This window comes from Phyllobates terribilis, unplaced genomic scaffold, assembly GCF_046119375.1.
Source record: "Phyllobates terribilis strain yellow unplaced genomic scaffold, ASM4611937v1 Scaffold_11__3_contigs__length_659146591, whole genome shotgun sequence".
Lineage (NCBI taxonomy): Eukaryota > Metazoa > Chordata > Amphibia > Anura > Dendrobatidae > Phyllobates > Phyllobates terribilis.
Window position 1 is genome coordinate 42,409,366 of NW_027362771.1, and position 18,603 is coordinate 42,427,968.

The window sequence follows — 18,603 nt, forward strand, 5'->3', positions numbered from 1 at the left end:
AGCGTGAGAATTTTCCCACGCTGTCAGTGACGTGCATGAGGTGAGCCGAGTTCATTGGACATGAACTCGGCTCATCTGGATGTCGTCACAGAGAGACGCTGAGCAGCGCAAGCAAGCCTGCGCTTCTCAGTGTCTGCGGGATGACAGGCTGGATGGCAGCGTTCTGCTGCGGTCCAGCCTGTCATCTCGATGTAGCAGAGCTGAAGCTGTCGTGGGAACCATGGAAAGGTAAGGATGAGGTTGCTTTATTATTTTTCTTTTATTGCAGGAGATCGTTGGCTTCAGCTGGAATGGCCGTGACGGTAAGTATGGTTTAATTTAGAACAATAAAGGATTGTGTCTTTATTTCAATTAAAGGACTTTATTCTGGGTGTTTGTGTTTTTTTTAACTTTGACTATGGGGTTAGTAATGGGGGTGTCTTATAGACGCCTCTCCATTACTAACCTGGGCTTGATGTCAGCTGGCATTATAAGCTGACATCAACCCCAACCCTATTACCCCCTGCCACCGCACCAGGGCAGCGTGGAAGAGCAAGGCTAAGTGCCAGAATTGGCGCATCCTATGAATGCGCCATTTCTGGGGCGGCTGACGGCTGGTGTTTCTAGCCTGGTAGGGGGCCAATATTCATGGCTCCCTTCCTGGGCTATTAATATCAGCCCCCAGCTGTCTGCCTAGCCTTTGCTAGCTATTAAATTAGGGGGGACCCCACGTCATTTTTTTTGGGGGGGTCCCCCTTTTAATAGCTAGTAAAGGCTATGCATTCAGCTGGGGGCTGATATTAGTAGCCTGGGAAGCTCCGTGGGTATTACCCCCTTCCCAGGCTTCAAACATCTGCCCCAGCCGTCTGCTTAACCTCCGCTAGAGACTAAAATTAAGGGGAACCCCACGGCAATTTTTTTAATAATAAATCCTTTATTTTAATACTAAATGACAAGTACAGTAACCAACACTATCACTGTACTTCATATATATGTGACTGACATGTTTCTATCTATCTAATCTATGTGTGATGCTCTATTCTTTCTGTTATAAATTGTCGGGTACAGATGCTGAATTGCCGGCCGGCTTTTTTAAAGAGACGGTGCATGAAAACACTATTATTTTTTTTGATAAATCCTTTACGCTAAATGACAAGTACAGTAAGCAACACTGTCACTGTACTTCATATATATGTGACTGACATGTTTCTATCTATCTAATCTATGTGTGAAGCTCTATTCTTTCGGTTCTAAATTGTCGGGTACAGGTGTATGCCACTGCTGAATTGCCGGCTTTTCATGTTTCACTGTTGGCACTGTTCCCATCGATTTGGGCAATCACTGTAATGCCACAACCACCATGGCTGTGGCATTACAGTGAGTGGCAGACAATCCCTGCATGATTGGTGCTCTAAATAGCACCAGACATGCAGGACACGCTTTTGGTGCACGAACAGTTATCGAACATAACCTCGAACAGCCGAATTTTTTGCAAATCGTTCGGGTTCGTCGAACAACTCGAACACCGCCCAAAACAGCTCGAATTTGAGATTGGCGAACAGTTCTAGTCGAACACCGCTCATCTCTAATCCACAGTCCACGATTGCTTTTCCTTAGCCCATTGTAACCTTGTTTTTTTCTGTTTAGGTGTTAATGATGGCTTTAGGTGGCTTCTCACAGTTCGGTCACAGACATTGACTCCAGTTTCCTCCCATTTGTTCCTCATTTGTTTTGTTGTGCATTTCCTGTTTTGGAGACATATTGTTTTAAGTTTCCAGTCTTTGATGTCTTCGTTGGTCTACCAGTATGTTTGCCTTTAACAACCTTCCCATGTTGTTTGTATTTGGCCCAGATTTTAGACATCTGACTGTGAACAACCAATATCTTTTGCAACATTGCGTGATGATTTACCTTCTTTTAAGAGTTTGATAATCCTCTCCTTTGTTTCAATTGACATCTCTCGTGTTGGAGCCATGATTCATGTCAGTCCACTTGGTGCAACAGCTCTCCAAGGTGTGATTACTCCTTTTTAGATGCAGACTAACGAGCAGATCTAATTTGATGCATGTGTTAGTTTTGGAAATGAAAATTTACAGGGTGATTCCATAATTTTTTCCTCAGAATTGAGTGATTCCATAATTTTTTCTCTCTGCTTGGTCTGAAAAAAATGACCCTTACTGAGTACCACATTTAATATCTTGATTTCTTTTAGTGTTTCTTAAAGCTCTAAAGTTGCCATTTGAAATGCCGTTAGTTTTGTGCCATGTCTGTGATCTGCTTTTTTTCAACAACATTAAACAACTGAATGAACATCCTCCGAGCCCGGGGATTCCATAATTTTTGCCAGGGGTTGTACATTGGGCTCATTGCTCGCGTCGAGCACCCGAGTATTCCAATTCGCTCGACCCGAGCAACAAGTACCCGAGCATTTTAGTTCTCGCTCATCACTAATAATCAGAAGAAATTGCATAATAAACTATATCAATCATTTTCTCCTATTATCACTTTTGAAAATTAAAAACTTGGGGCCAAAGCAACATTTTAGTGCAAAATGTTACCTGAAGATGCTTCAGTGATCTTTTGGAGACACAACAAGAAAGCAACTTCAGCAAACTGTAGGTTTGTTTTATACCATTTTTCTTATTATACACATGCAAGATCTAGAGCTAGAACGCCAGGTCTGCTGTGTAAATTGCTTGAAGCAGCACAAACGGATATCTTTATTTTACCAATGGAGATAGAATATTTCTAACAATAACCTGTTTTTTCCTCTGTATTATTAGGATCTCTGCTGTTGTAGTTTTATCTAGACTCACTATAATACACGCTATTTCTATTGAAACATTTATTATTGCATGTTCTTTGTTTCCTTCATTTTTTCCCTTTGTTCATTAGCTATGTAGCACGACAGTATCAATTCCTTATGTGGTAAATGTTATTTATTAACTATTTTGTGTGATATAACTATCTGGTTTAAGGGCATAAAAATTTAAAGTTTTAAAATTGCGACATTTTCTACATTTTCACCAAAATTCTGATATTTTCACAAATAAACATAAAAAATATTAGCGTAAATTTACCACTATCATGAAGTACAATGTGTCACGAAAAAAACATTCTCAGAATTACTTGGATACATTGAAGCGTTCCAGAGTTATTACCACATAAAGTGACACCGGTCAGAATTGTAAAATATGGCCTGGTCATGAAGGTGAAAACAGGCTTGGGGAAAAAGAGGGTTAATGGATCATGCAACTTTTTGCTCTATAAAAAGGCACAAAACAGATAAAAGAAAAAAACAGCATATTTGTTTACTTCATCAACTCGCAAGTGCGTTTTTGAAGAATTTGGCAAAAAAATAGCGACAAATACAAAAAATAGTCAATTTAAAATATGCAAATGATGAATCAGGATCAGATAGAGTATGCACAGAAAGCAAGACTCCTAATCTTGGCTTTTCTACATGTTTCTATTTTTCAGGTTGGCAAGTTCTCAGATTGATGTGCAGTCCCACAAGAATACGTACATATCCATGAGAGTATTTTGTCAAGCACTATATGTCACATTTCAAATCATCACATATTGTTCATATTAGAAGAATTTAACAACATATTTACCTAGCCGGGCATGTCTTTGAGACACCTAGAAAGAAAAAAGATATATTTGTGATTGGGATTATTTGCACTAAACAACGGTATTCTGTCACATGATTGATGACTCCATATTGTTTTTTGCTCTAGTCTTGGAAAGAATGTGTAAGATCAATAATGTCTTAGTTTCATGGTACAACCCTTTGTGATGCTGATGTCGAAATAATGCACTGGGTGGTTTGCCATGATGCTTGAGGATTAGAAACACTAGCTTATTTACACATTTTCAGCTGGAATTTGTAGTATAATAATGCACCAGACAGCAGTGTGTATCCAACCCCACACTGTGACTAATGTTTGTTAAGTAAACATTGACAGATTTGATTGATCTTTTTCAAGGAACATAACAAACCTTTTCTATACACTTGCTATTTTGTCTAAATAACTAAATAGAGCATCTGGGGGCTAGAGGAGCCATGAGCAATTAAAGAAAAACTTGAGTGATACTAACAATGTAATCACTATTTAACTGCCATTGTGTATTATTGCATATGTCAGTTACAAAAAAAGTTATTGCATATGGCTTAATTTACAAAATTTCTGCTGTTTACAATAAACCAATCAGTTAAAAATAGTTCAACACAACTAATGGCCTCTCCAGAATACTTTAGAACTTCTAAAGAAAGTTTGATGGACTTTGAGGTCTGATCGGGATCATTGTCCTTTTGGACGATCCAATGACACCCAAGCTTCAGCTTCCTCACAGAAGGCATGATGCTTTTCTCCTAGAACTTCCTAATAGAGGATGCAAAGAAGCATCACTGAGCCACCACCATGCTTTACTGTAGGCAGAATATTTCAGCGTACGCTTGATCCTTCCTCCCAAAGACTCAGTACCGATTCATAGGCTCAAAAATTTCCAGATTTGCTTCATCGCTCCACAGAAAAGTATCTCAAAACTTACTCAAAACCATATAAATAAGTAAGAGAGAACTTTTCTTGTACTTTTAGGGCAGTAGAGAACTGCATTTTGCAGCTCAGGAATGGAGACTTTCAGCATTTGATATGTGCCTTACTGTGTAAACTGAAACCTCAGTGCCTGCTGCCACCAAATTTTGTTGCAATTCTTTTGAAGTCATTTGACGGTTTTGGATCACTTGAATCTTCAGGAATCTGGTGGCAGCTGGTGATGGCTTCCTTTTTTGCTAAATAGGGGGGGGGGTATAGCCAGTGTTCCTTTAGCTTTAAATTTGCACACTATGCTTCCAACTCTATCTGTACAATTATGCATTGCCATGAGTAAAACGGTGTCTGGCTATGCATCATGTTTTCAGCCAAAGGAGAACGCTATCGGCCGGAGCACCTTGGCAGTAACCATTACCGCTGCGCATAGGATATTCCAGGAGACCTCAACACAACACATGGGACTTTATATTCTACCTTAACACACCCTGGCTCATTAGTATTGTATCACTTTACCCAAACTAGATTGATTCCCTTGACTATACAGGATGGGAAATCACTGGAACAGTAAGTGTGATCTTGTAAGGATAGTCACTAAGATGTACATCTTGCTTATCTATACTCTCTTACTATATTTAGTGTGGCAGTACTTATTGTGATGTTTATATAAGCTACTAGTACTTAATGACACTACACAGGGCTAGTATAGGACTGCCAACAGCTTCTATAATTATACATACATACAGCTAGTATATAGTACAGTATATGCTATAGTATATTTTTATACTTTTTAAAATATACCTTTGAATAAGCAGCAGCTTGTCTCAGGATATCAAGTCCAGAATCTGAAAGTTCATCTCCTCTTTCTAGGGATTTTGCTGTAAAAAAATAGATGAATAAAATGAAAATTAATATACAGCATACATCCATACATAAACATGCACAAGCAGTGCTCAACCAGAGATAAGCGCATCGATATGTGGAGAATGAATGTAAAGTTGAATTGCCTCAAATTTGAAGGTCTCCACGAATGCAAACAGTTTGCGAGTCGATTCGCAAGAATCGCAAAAAAAAACCATAGATAAATGCCTAGCGTCATTTCACAGACCGCTGAAGACTCAGAGTGTGAGCTAAAACATCAGGCGTGTCAGCTTTGTCCTCCCCATAATGCCTTCCAGCTATTACATTACATGGTCTAGTGCAGCCAATCAGGGAGACCATCGCAGGGACTATAAAAAATTAAGGCTAGCCAAGGAGCAGCCATTTTAGGATTTTACAGTGTAGGGATAGGAAATTGCACAGCTATTTCCACATAGGGATAGAAAAAAGCTTCATCTGATTGTGGTGTACTACACCAGTACTGAAACACATTGAAAATGGGAGTGGTAGTCTATGAATAATAAAAGATTTAAATGTAGGTGCTGTACCTGTATTGTCACTCAGTATGACCATGAATTGATTGATATGTAATATACTGAAGTAACAGCACCTTTAATAACAACCTTTCTTTTATTTTTCACACACTTCAAACAAGGGCCGTATTAATGCTCATTTGTCCTAATTTTGCTATTAAAGAAAAATCGTGAATACAAGGCTTCTGTGTCACAGAACATGTGCTTCCTTCATTGTGAAACAGAAAAGCCAAATTTTTTTTTAAAGACAAAGGAAAAAACTCCATAATCCAGAAATTTAAACATACCGTAACTGTTTATTTTTTTGCACAGTTCCTTGTTGTAATAATCCAGTATTAAATCTGTGTTTGCGCTAAAGACCCAAAAGGGGTTCAGTACAGTTCTAGGAAACCTCACAGTCCTAAGATCCCCTTCACACGTCCGTTTTTTTCACAAGCTCCGATTTAGTCCACATTCCCTGAATCCTGCTCCGGCATCTTTGAATAGCAGTAAAGTTCCTGCTATTCACAGGCGCCGGGTACTGATGACAACTCTCATCAGCGTTGTTGGCTCAAGCTGCGCTCAGAGAGACCTGGTGGCTTTAATGAGCGTTGTTGTTATTATCCGGGGCCTGTGAATAGCTGCAACTTTACTTCAATTCACAGACGCTGGAGCAAGATTCGGGGAACTACATCGGAACATTTCTGCTAATACATTGGTGAACAAGGGACTGTTTCTTGTGTTTATTTCTCTTGTTTTATGTTTTTCAGGTATCCAATTCTGAACTACATTGGATCCCCAGGATTACACAGACGTGGGTGGGATTTTTTTCCCCTCAATAAAGTGGTGAACCAAGGATAGTGTGGAGGAGTCTTTATTCAAATAAAGTATTTTTTGTGTGTGTGTGTTTTTATTTTTGGATTAGTGGGTTAGGACAGGGGTTGTCTGATAGACACCTCTCCATTACTAACCCCAGGGTTTGGTGGCAGCTGTGATTTTTGACAAATCACAGCTGATATCAACCCCAACTACCATTACTTCGATTGCCACCGCACTAGGGCAATCGGGAAGTGCCAGGCAAAGCGCCATAATTGGTGCATCTAATGTGATGTCCCAATTCTGGGGCAGCTGGGGACTGGTATTTTTAGGCTGGGAAGGGCCCAATATTCATGGACCTTCCCAGTCTGATAATATCAGCCTGCAGCTGTCTGTTTTACCTTAGCTGCTTATCAAAAAATGTTTTCATTGTTTTCATTTATTTATTTGCTAATTAAATACATGTACAGTAAGCTACACATGCAAAGCACTGATTATATATCTCACGGACATCTATCTATCTATCTATCTAACTCTATTTTTCCACATCTAACACTTAAACATCTGTCATTTGTCTTCTGCATTCTATTCCAGTACATGTCACATGGATGGTGCACATGGATGCCACACGAATGCCACACATGTACATGGATAACACCGATACTGTTTTTTTCCACTACCGGAAATATCAGGACGAGTGAAGGAAGCCTTATAGACATATTTTCTGGCCATGCAGAGGCTTTGCAGAAGTACAATTCATTTGTGAATAATACAATTTTGGGGGAAATTTGGTGAAATAACAAATAACAGTACCATAAGCAGCATTATAGCCCAGTGCTTACCACTGACATCCTAAAGGCTTGTCCTTTGACCCCCCACTGATCACTAGAATAGGGGTCTCAGTAATTTTCCCCATGGAACACTATAATTCACACCTGGGGGTGTGAATGGAGTTTTTTTCATGGTATGTGCCCTACTGCTCTATTAAAAGTCTATGAGATTGGCAGACATAGCTAGTTAAGTACAAGGTAATTGAATCCTTATTTTTTTATTATTATTTAATTAGGTCTAAGGCATCTAGACCAGTATGCGCATAACGATTGATAAATACTAGTCCATAAACTGCTTTATCTTCAAGTCATTAGATGAATGTAAAACAAATACCGCAATATTGCAAAGCATAGCAGAGCATATGATGAATTATATACAATTCAGTCAGTCATTTCTAACCTTTAGAAGTGAAATTGTCCTTCTTTCTATCAAATCTATCTTTAACTGACAAAATATAGATTCAACTTAACAAAGTGAGCAGCTCCTATCAAATGACTAATTGATAAGATTGCTCACCCCATGGCAAAAGATTTATTGATGTCAAGGATGCCTTTCATTTTATCTCTATGTGCCCATTCGTTTTGAGAGGCCAGCAATTCCAATCATTCAGCATATGTCTTCTCCTTTTCTACCTATTTTATATATTTTTTTAATGTTTGGTTTTTATTTCTGTAAACATTTTCTTCTGTGAACCGCTCACATTCCACATATTTTTCCCAATCTATCAAAAAAGAAGATGTATGGGGAATGTATGAATGTATGGGGAAATGCATTATCAAAGTTTATTAATACCATACATCTCACAAAACATAAAAAGCTAAAACATCTAAAAAAAAAAACATACACCTTTACTAGTCAGTAGTGTTGAGCATTCCGATACTGTAATATCGGATATCGGCCGATATTCGCGGTATCGGAATTCCGATACTTAATTCCGATACTTTTACAATATCGAATACCGGAATCGGAAGTTCCCATAATGCCTGCGCTCTGCAGTGTCTCTTAAGGATGACAAGCTGGATGGCAGCGCTCAGCTGCGATCCAGCCTGTCATGAGAATGCCATCCCAGCGTGGGAGAATTCTCCTGATTGTTTAAAAGTCGGCGGGCGGTAAAAAGCCGCCGGCTTTTAAACAATCACACAGCCCCATACTGCTTCCCCGCAGCCTCCCACCCCGATCCTCCGCTTCCCTCGCCACCTCCCATCCCGATCGTAAGTTAGGACCGGGCGGGGAGCGCAGCACCAAGGAGCGGGGAGCGAAGGACCCGGGCGGGGAAGCCGGCAGTGAAAAGACTTCACCGCCGGCTTTCCCGTTCTGTGCTGCGCTTTCCCGCCGGTTATTTCAAATGAACAGCTGAGGTATCAGGTGATGCCGATCAGCTGTTCATTTGAAGTCGCCGCGGTGCCCTCGGAGGGTTCATGTGAGTTCATGCTTCACTGCATTGCATGAACTCACATGAACTTTCCCACGGTCGCACAGGTCAGCCTCACCTCCCAGACCGGTCATGATTGGTGTGTGTGGGTGTCTGTGCGGGTGTGCGCGGTGTGTGGGGTGTCTGTGCGGTGTCTCTGCGGTGTCTGTGCGATGTCTGCGAGTGTGTGCGGTGTCTGTGCGATGTCTGCGGGTGTGTGCGTGCAGGCAGACATAGGCCGATGTGACACTACTACTCCCATCGGCCTATGTCTGTCCCCCGTCCACTCGTGCCAGCAGGATCAGCTCGATGGGAGCAGTAGTTCCCATCAGCCTGATTCTGTTATTTAAATTGCCCTACTGTGTCCCCAATAAATTTTAAATACATGTCATTGGTGGCCAGTGGTTACCTACAATAAATTAGTTCATACATTACCTGTCCCCGCCAATCGCCACCTAAAATAAAGTAAAAAATAAAAAACTACACCTATACTCACCTAGACACCTAATTCCCCGAAGCCATCGATCTCCTGTAATAAAATATAAAATAATAAACCACAACCTTATCCTTACCCCTCCGTAGTAGTCCACGAGTGTCCCACGATGATCTCCAGTTTAGAGCAGCCACATAGAATGTGACCGCTCTGAACCGCTGCCGCCGCTAGAATGACGGGTCCGTAAAGCAGCCCCGTCATTGCATAAGCGGGTTCGCCGGAGTTCAGGCAGCGCTGCTCCGGTTAGCTCCTTTACGGCCCTGCTGTATTGTGAGAAATTCCCACAGTACAGCAGTGCCGTAAAGGAGGTCTCCGGAGCTGCGCTGCCTGAGTGCACTCCGGTGACCTCAGTCAGTGGCTCCCGGCAGTGTGAGCTTACAGCAGCCATGCACAGCTGTCACCATCTCCAGATGTGACAGCTGTGCATGGGAGATCAGCGCAGGAACGTGGACAGGTAACTATTTTTTTTTAGTAAACTAAGAATTAAATAAAATGGTGTGTTTTATTTCAAATAAATTATTTTTTTCTGGGTGTAGTGTGTTTTTTATTTTTAACACTTTGTAGGTTAGTAATGGGGGTGTCTTATAGACGCCCATCATTACTAACCTGGGCTTCATGGCAGCTGGCGCTGACATGAACCCCAGCCCCATTACCCCCTGCCACCGCACTAGTGCAGCGTGGAAGAGCGAGGCTAAGTGCCAGAGTTGGGCCATCCTATGGATGTGCCATTTCTGGGGCGGCTGACGGCTGGTGTTTCTAGCCTGGGAGGGGGCCAATATTCATGGCACCCTTCCTGGGCTATTAATATCAGCCCCCAGCTGTCTGCCTAGCCTTTGCTAGCTATTAAAATAGGGGGGACCCCACGTCATTTTTTTGGGGGGGTCCCCCATTTTAATAGCTAGTAAAGGCTAGGTATTCAGCTGGGGGCTGATATTAGTAGTCTGGGAAGCTCCATGGGTATTACCCCCTTCCCAGGCTTCAAACATCTGCCCCAGCCGTCTGCTTAACCTCCGCTAGAGACTAAAATTATGGGGCATCCCACGCCAATTTTTTTTTTAAATAAATCCTTTATTTTAACACTAAATGACATTTGAGGAGTTAATAAAGATACAGTCCCTAAATTATTATTTATTTTTTAATTAATTTTTCCCAAAAATTTTGACGTGGGCTTTGCCATATTTTTGTATGCCAGCCAGGTACAGCATCCAGCTTCTATGAACGCGCCATTTTCCGGGGTGGCTGCGGACTGCAATTTGCAGTGGGGGGGGGTGGCCCAGAAAGCTTGGGTCTCCCTGCGCTGCAGATTCCATCCCCCAGCTGCCTAGTTGTACCTGGCTGGACACAAAAATAGGGAGAAGCCCCACGTATTTTTTTTTTAAATTATTTCATGAAATATTTTTTTTAAAAAAGGGCTTCCCGATATTGTTGTGTCCGGCCAGGTACAAATAGGCAGCTGGTGGTTGGGGGCAGCCCGTTCCTGCCTGCTTTACCTGGCTGGACACAAATATAGTGCGAAGCCCCACGTCAATTTTTTTTGAATTATTTCAGGAAATTCATGAAATAATTAAAAACAAATTGACGTGGGGCTTCGCACTACATTTGTGTCCAGCCAGGTACAGCAGGCAGGAACGGACTGCCCCCAACCACCAGCTGCCTATTTGTACCTGGCCGGACACAACAATATAGAGAAGCCCTTTTTTTCTTAATTATTTCATGAATTTCATGAAATAATTTAAAAAAAAAATACGTGGAGCTTCGCCCTATTTTTGCGTCCAGCCAGGTACAACTAGGCAGCTGGGGGCTGGAATCTGCAGCGCAGGGAGGCCCAAGCTTTCTGGGCCCCACCCGCTGCAAATTGCAGTCCGCAGCCGCCCCGGAAAATGGCGCGTTCATAGAAGCGCCATCTTCTGGCGCTGTACCCAACTCATCCAGGGCCCTGGTGCGGTGGCTCACTGGGTAATAAAGGGGTTAAGGCCAGCTTGGCATTATCAGCTGGCCCTAAGCCCGAAATTCATGGGGTCACGCCAATATTAGACATGACCACCATGAATTTCTAGTAAAGTATGTAAAAAAAACACAACACCCAGAATAAAGTCCTTTAATTGAAATAAAGACACAATTCTTTATTGTTCTAAATTAAACTATACTTACCATCACGCCCATTCCAGCTGAAGCCAACGATCTCCTGCAATAAAAGAAAAATAATAAAGCAACCTCATCCTTACCTTCCCATGGATCCCAGGACAGCTTCAGCTCTGCTACATCGAGATGACAGGCTGGACCGCAGCAGAACACTGCCATCCAGCCTGTCATCCCGCAGACACTGAGAAGCGCAGGCATGCTTGTGCTCCTCAGTGTCTCTCTGTGACGTCATCCAAATGAGCCGAGTTCATGTTCAATGAACTCAGCTCACCTCATGCACGTCACTGACAGCGTGGGAAAATTCTCCTGCACTCAGCGCTTCAGCGTGAGAATTCTCCCACGCTGTCAGTGACGTGCATGAGGTGAGCTGAGTTCATTGGACATGACCTCACCTCATGCACGTCACTGACAGCGTGGGAAAATTCTCACGCTGAAGCGCTGAGTGCAGGAGAATTCTCCCACGCTGTCAGTGACGTGCATGAGGTGAGCTGAGTTCATTGTCGGCTCATCTGGATGCCGTCACAGAGAGACACTGAGGAGCGCAAGCATGCCTGCTCTTCTCAGTGTCCACGGGATGACAGGCTGGATGGCAGCGTTCTGCTGCGGTCCAGCCTGTCATCTCGATGTAGCAGAGCTGAAGCTGTCCTGGGAACCATGGAAAGGTAAGGATGAGGTTGCTTTATTATTTTTCTTTTATTGCAGGAGATCGTTGGCTTCAGCTGGAATGGGCGTGACGGTAAGTATGGTTTAATTTAGAACAATAAAGAATTGTGTGTTTATTTCAAGTAAAGGACTTTATTCTGGGTGTTTGTGTTTTTTTTTTTTAACTTTGACTATGGGGTTAGTAATGGGGGTGTCTTATAGACGCCTCTCCATTACTAACCTGGGCTTGATGTCAGCTGGCATTATAAGCTGACATCAACCCCAACCCTATTACCCCACTGCCACCGCTACAGGGCAGTGGGAAGAGCGAGGCTAAGTGCCAGAATTGGCACATCCTATGGATGTGCCATTTCTGGGGCGGCTGACGGCTGGTGTTTCTAGCCTGGGAGGGGGCCAATATTCATGGCTCCCTTCCTGGGCTATTAATATCAGCCCCCAGCTGTCTGCCTAGCCTTTGCTAGCTATTAAATTAGGGGGGACCCCACGTCATTTTTTAGGGGGTCCCCCATTTTAATAGCTAGTAAAGGCTATGTATTCAGCTGGGGGCTGATATTAGTAGCCTGGGAAGCTCCGTGGGTATTACCCCCTTCCCAGGCTTCAAACATCTGTCCCAGCTGTCTGCTTAACCTCCGCTAGAGACTAAAATTAAGGGGAACCCCACGCCAATTTTTTTTTTAATAAATCCTTTATTTTAACACTAAATGACAAGTACAGTAAGCAACACTGTCACTGTACTTCATATATATGTGACTGACATGTTTCTATCTATCTAATCTATGTATGATTCTCTATTCCTTCTATTCTAAATTGTCGGGTACCGATGCTGAATTGCCGGCCGGCTTTCTTAAAGAGACGGTGCATTAAAACACTATTATTTTTTAAAATAAATCCTTTACACTAAATGACAAGTACAGTAAGCAACACTGTCACTGTACTTCATATATATGTGACTGACATGTTTCTATCTATCTAATCTATGTGTGAAGCTCTATTCTGTCTGTTATAAATTGTCGGGTACCGCTGCTGAATTGCTGGCCGGCTTTTTTAAAGAGACGGTGCATGAAAACACTACTATTTTTTTAAATAAATCCTTTACACTAAATGACAAGTACAGTAAGCAACAATGTCACTGTACTTCATATATATGTGACTGACATGTTTCTATCTATCTAATCTATGTGTGATGCTCTATTCTTTCTGTTGTAAATTGTCGGGGACCGGTGTATGCGCTGATGAATTGCCGGCTTTTCGCATAATACATTCTACATTATTCTTAGTTGTTTTACTTCATGTAGAATTAACCTACAAGGAAAGAAAGGGTTTATTTTCATTCCGATATTTCTGTCCCATTGACTTGCATTGGTTTCCGGTATCGGAATCGGCGATATCCGATACTTTTTGAGTATCGGTCCGATCCAATCCGATACGATATTTCCTGATATCGGAAGGTATCGCTCAACACTACTAGTCAGTCTATCAGAAAGCCTAAGTGGCCATGCAAAAGGGACAGGTACATGTAACTATAGAAAATCTTATACCATTGCCCTGGATACAAAGGAAAGTTGCCAACAGGGAGAGGGGAGCAAATGTTGCCATGTAAAATTGGAGTAAGCATTTTCTGAGCATTTTTGGTGTTTTATATTTAATTGATGGAAGTTTTTTTTCTATACTTCTGCTATTCTTCATTACATGGGCTCTGATGTAATGGGTTGTTGGGATGATATTATAGCGATAGCACTATATGAGGTATGAATATACTTATATAAAAGACTTTCCTCCTTTCATGTTATACCTCTGTTTTTGTGATATTTTGGAATCTATGCTTTTTGGGGGGATTTGAGATTGGTGCACTTTTGCATATAAATATTTCTATATACACTGGTGCCTCCTATTTTTCTCGTCATTTGCATTCTGCATTTACTTCTGAAGGTGCTCAGCATCACAAAGAAGGAAAAAAGCATGTGAATGTCTATTCTTCATGGTCTACCTCACTCACTAATGCTAGATAAACTGCAAAATTCTGTACACAAAGCCATGTTCAATTCATCCATGTCATTTCAGCAAATATGCTGGCTGCATGCTTGTATACACCCACTGACAAAGGTTTTGCTGAAACATTCATCCATCTTGTTGCATGATTACTGAACACCAACTGCCTGATTAATAAAGTTTAGACTTTTTTCATTACATTATCTATTGATATTTTTTTCGGTTTTCATACATGTATACATGTATAGTAACTAGTGATGAGCGAGCATGCTCATTACTCGAGATTTACGAGCATGCTCGGGTGTTTTCCAAATATCTTCAGCATGCTCGGGTGTTATGTTTGAGTCACTCCGTGCGCATGATTTGCGACTGTTTGACAGCTTTAATACATGTGAGGAAGGCCTGTTTCTTCCTCACATGTATTAAAGCTGTCAAGCAGTCGCCAATCATGCGCACGGCGTGACTAAGACATAACACCCGAGCACGCTGAAGGTACTCAGCAAGCACCCGAGCATGCTCGCCAAAAGGGTTAACAGAACATACTCGCTCATCACTAATAGTTACAATGCAGATCATTTCTACCCTCCTGGCTCTAGGGAACAGAATACAGTTTTGGATTAATTACTTGAAAATGAAGAACAAGAATGTAATGTGCAATTAGATTTGCCTGCTACGATTTCTGCAGTGGATTGTCTGATGCTTTCTCATGCTGAAGGTTCCTTCGATCCATCTTTAGTGCACTGTACAAACATTGTACACCACTGTTTGTTCTTGATTCACCCAACACTCATTCTTCATTGAAGATCCAGTGGAGACAGTAGTAAAGTGTATTGATATTTGGGAATTCCATCATTTTACATCCAATGCTTGTCCACAATTGGTTAAAAAAGAGTCTGGCGTTGAACTTGTTATTTTTGCGTTTTATTTTTCCTGCTTATGGTTTTAACTCGTTCCCCTTTTTATATCAGTAATTGCTTGCAGTTCCACAGACATTAATGGAGAGAGGAGAGAACATCCATACCCACACTCACATCTTCATTTATTCATTTTATTATTTGTCAGGTAAATTAAGAAAGTTAATGGGTCCTAGAAGTAGGACAAACATTGTTCAGATATGTATGGCTTATTCTGTGGATATGTCATAAATAAATACAGTATATCACAAACGTGAGTACACCCCTCACATTTTTGTAAATATTTTATTATATCTTTTCATGGGGCAACGCTGAAGATATGACACTTTGATACAATGTAAAGTAGTCAGCGTACAGCTTGTATAACAGTGTACATTTGGTGTGCCCTCTAAATAACTCAACACACAGCCATTAATTTCTAAACCGCTGGCAATAAAAGTGAGTAAAGTTGACGCACCCCTGGGCCTGTGTCGCGCAGCGTTGCGCACGCGGGAGCTTACCCGGAGCCGGATCTGTTGAGGGTTGTAGTCTCGTGGCGGTGACCCGGTCCGTGCCCAAGGAGTCAAACTGGACGGCAGTGTTCTTAATAGTAGATGTTGTACGACTACGCCACTCGTTGAATGCAGCTATGGAGCTGCCGCTGCAGGACAGTCCTCTGAGGCCGGTGGATGGATGGTGCAGCGTAGATGGTATAACCCCCAACGGGAGGGGTATGGCCTCAGGGCAGCAGATGTGGATGATGGGGGTAGCAGGAACCACTCGGAGACGGTACGGTGTAGTTCAGGGTCTTTACTGGTGACAAAGATAGACCCTCCCGGAGTACTGGCTAGCGATTGGGGCCTGGTCAGTCCTTGAGCAGATGGGATCTCCCCTGGCCAGGCGGAGTTGTAGGCCTCCCAAACTAACTGTACTCTTCTGGCTACCTTGCTAGAGGCGGTATAAGTAGCCCACGTCCCTGAGTGTACCGTGTGGTGCTCACCCGTATGGCCGGTGACTCGGGGCCTTCTAGTAGCTTCCGCTCCACGACGGCGGTGCTGGTCCCATGCGTGTGACCATGCCTTCGGGTTTCTTGGCCAGAGGACCTGAAATCCCCTGCCTGACGGATTCTGCTGCTGGGTAGGAGTTAGTCCCCACAGCCTCGGACTCCGGGTCCGGTAAGAAATCTTCTCAGTCAGGGCGAGCTCTGCAGCTGCCAGCCCCTGACTCCTTGTAACACTGCTCCCACAGAGCTCCTGTTGTTTCTTCCTATGCTGCTTCTCTTCTCTGTCTCTACTTCTGGCATGGCCCGGGAGCTGGGCCCAGCCGGAGCCACAGCTCCCTGTCAGCCCTCCTGGCTGAACTCTCCCTCTCAACACTCTAACCCTGCCTCAGCCCCAGGTTTATACAGGGGAAGTTCTTCCCCTCCCAGGACTGGGCAGGAGGTGTGGCATGCATAGGATTCCTGACCAAGAGACCTCCCACCTGCTCTCAGACATAACATTGCCGTTACTGTGGAAACCAGACCCCTGGGGTGCCACACACCCCTAGGAGAAAATGGCCAAATTGTGCTCAATTACCCATTTTTCATCCCCAGTGTACTCACTTTTGTGATATACTGTATGTATATTTACCATACCAAACTCTACAATACCAAAGCCATAGCCTTACCTAACCTATAATCTCTGCCCTCCCAATGATTTTTAAAGCTAAACAACTGAAAAAAATATTTGAGAGCTGGAACAAAATCTAACAGTTGTGCAGATGACTCACGGTTATTTAATTAGGAGAATATATTGTTTCATAATGATCCTGCATTATCTACCAAGTACATCTGCATGTGTTATGATTATGACTGAACTAGATTTCGATTTCATTCATTCCCAGTCTTTATCAGGAAAATGCCAAGTTCTGACAGTTATTGAACCAAATGAGTTTAGCATATTCTGCAAAACTGTCACCCAAGCCAATTTCCAATGATGTTAGCTTTAACACTCTGTTAGACACCTATGGTACAGAAAGTATATGGAAAGTTTAGTCTGCATGGAAAGATTTTTAGGGAAAGTTTGTTCTCTTTGAGCTGATACATTGCATTTACTGCACATAGGTTTTATAGCTTAGATTCACATGAAAAGGAAAGTGCTATATATAAAGTATATCTCACATTTACGGCACTTTAGGAGTAAGAACTTATACATAGTAAAACATAGCAGAGAAATTCCCCATGTGTGTGTCTCTCTGTTCTTAGACAAAACATACGCTGCAGAAAATGATGAAACGTACTATACTTTTTCCGCCAGAGGGATTCCATCCAATAAGGTTAAGTTCCCACAATGAGTTTTTGGCAACTTTTTTTTTTTCACTGCTCAAAAATGCATCAAAGTGGGTGGGATTTTTAGAAATCTCATGCCTAGTGACTAGTGTTGAGCGAGTATGTTCTGTTAACCCTTTCGCCGAGTATGCTCGGCCGAGCACCGAATATTTATAGCTGCTCGGTGATATGGTTGAATCGCTCCCGTGTGCAGGATTTGCGACTGTTTGACAGTTTTATTACATGTGAGGAATGTCTATTTCTTACACATTTCTCACATGTAATTAAACTGTCAAACAGTCGCAAATCATGCACACAGGAGAGATTCAACCATATCACCGAGCAGCTGTAAATACTCGGAGCTCGGCCCGAGCATACTCGGACAGAACATACTCGCTCAACACTACTAGTGAACTTTTTTAATGCAGTGTAAACTGACCTGCGGTGTGTTTTGCAAAGCCACAACATTAATTTATCTTGCAGGTACACTGAGTTTTATACAAAGATTTTTCCCATAGAATTGTGTTACATGCAGAAAATCCACAAGTAAAAACTGCATATGCATTTTTAGTGCGTTTTCCCTGTGGGAACCCAGTAGAAACACTACATTAAATCTACTGTATCAATAATGTTTGGCAAAGCCAGATACCAGAAAGTATGAAAAACAAAGCAATTTTATTCAAAACTTTATACTCCAAAATGAGACGAAAACCTGAAATGTGATAAACACGCAATTCTGAAAAAATAAACTAAAAAACGCAATGAAAAAAAACACAACTAACCTAATTTAGCTACTACATTCAGAAATGCTGTGAAAAATCTGCAACAAAAAAAAGCTCAACAAATATAGCTACAAAACTGCTATATGTGCTCCAATACCCCATAAAAAAACTTCTAAAAAAGGCTGAATACAGGCCAGTATACAATTGGGCTTTGTTATAGGATATTCTCTCCCACTCTGTAGGCCTTGCCATGTAGAATCGGCTAGAAATCATTGGAGTTTAGTTTTTATTGTGTCTGTGGCATCAGGATCCATTTTCTTGTGCAATGAGTGAATACAACTGATGTCAAAATGGCATCATTTGTCATCTGGCTTTTTTTTTACTGTATCAGAGATTGTATAGGAATACACAC

At 42.1% G+C, this 18,603-nt stretch overlaps 1 protein-coding gene across 1 annotated transcript in view; it reads right to left on the reverse strand.

Annotated features, from left to right (window-relative positions):
* Positions 1-18,603, reverse strand: part of TGFBI (transforming growth factor beta induced) — a 120,705-nt gene that overhangs the window by 10,745 nt on the left and 91,357 nt on the right. Inside the window, exons 15-16 of the mRNA XM_073651222.1 lie at positions 5,334-5,410; positions 3,597-3,621 (exon numbers count right to left, since the gene is read on the reverse strand). Coding sequence (XP_073507323.1) covers positions 3,597-3,621; positions 5,334-5,410 — 102 coding nt within the window. The remainder of the gene's footprint in view (positions 1-3,596; positions 3,622-5,333; positions 5,411-18,603) is intronic.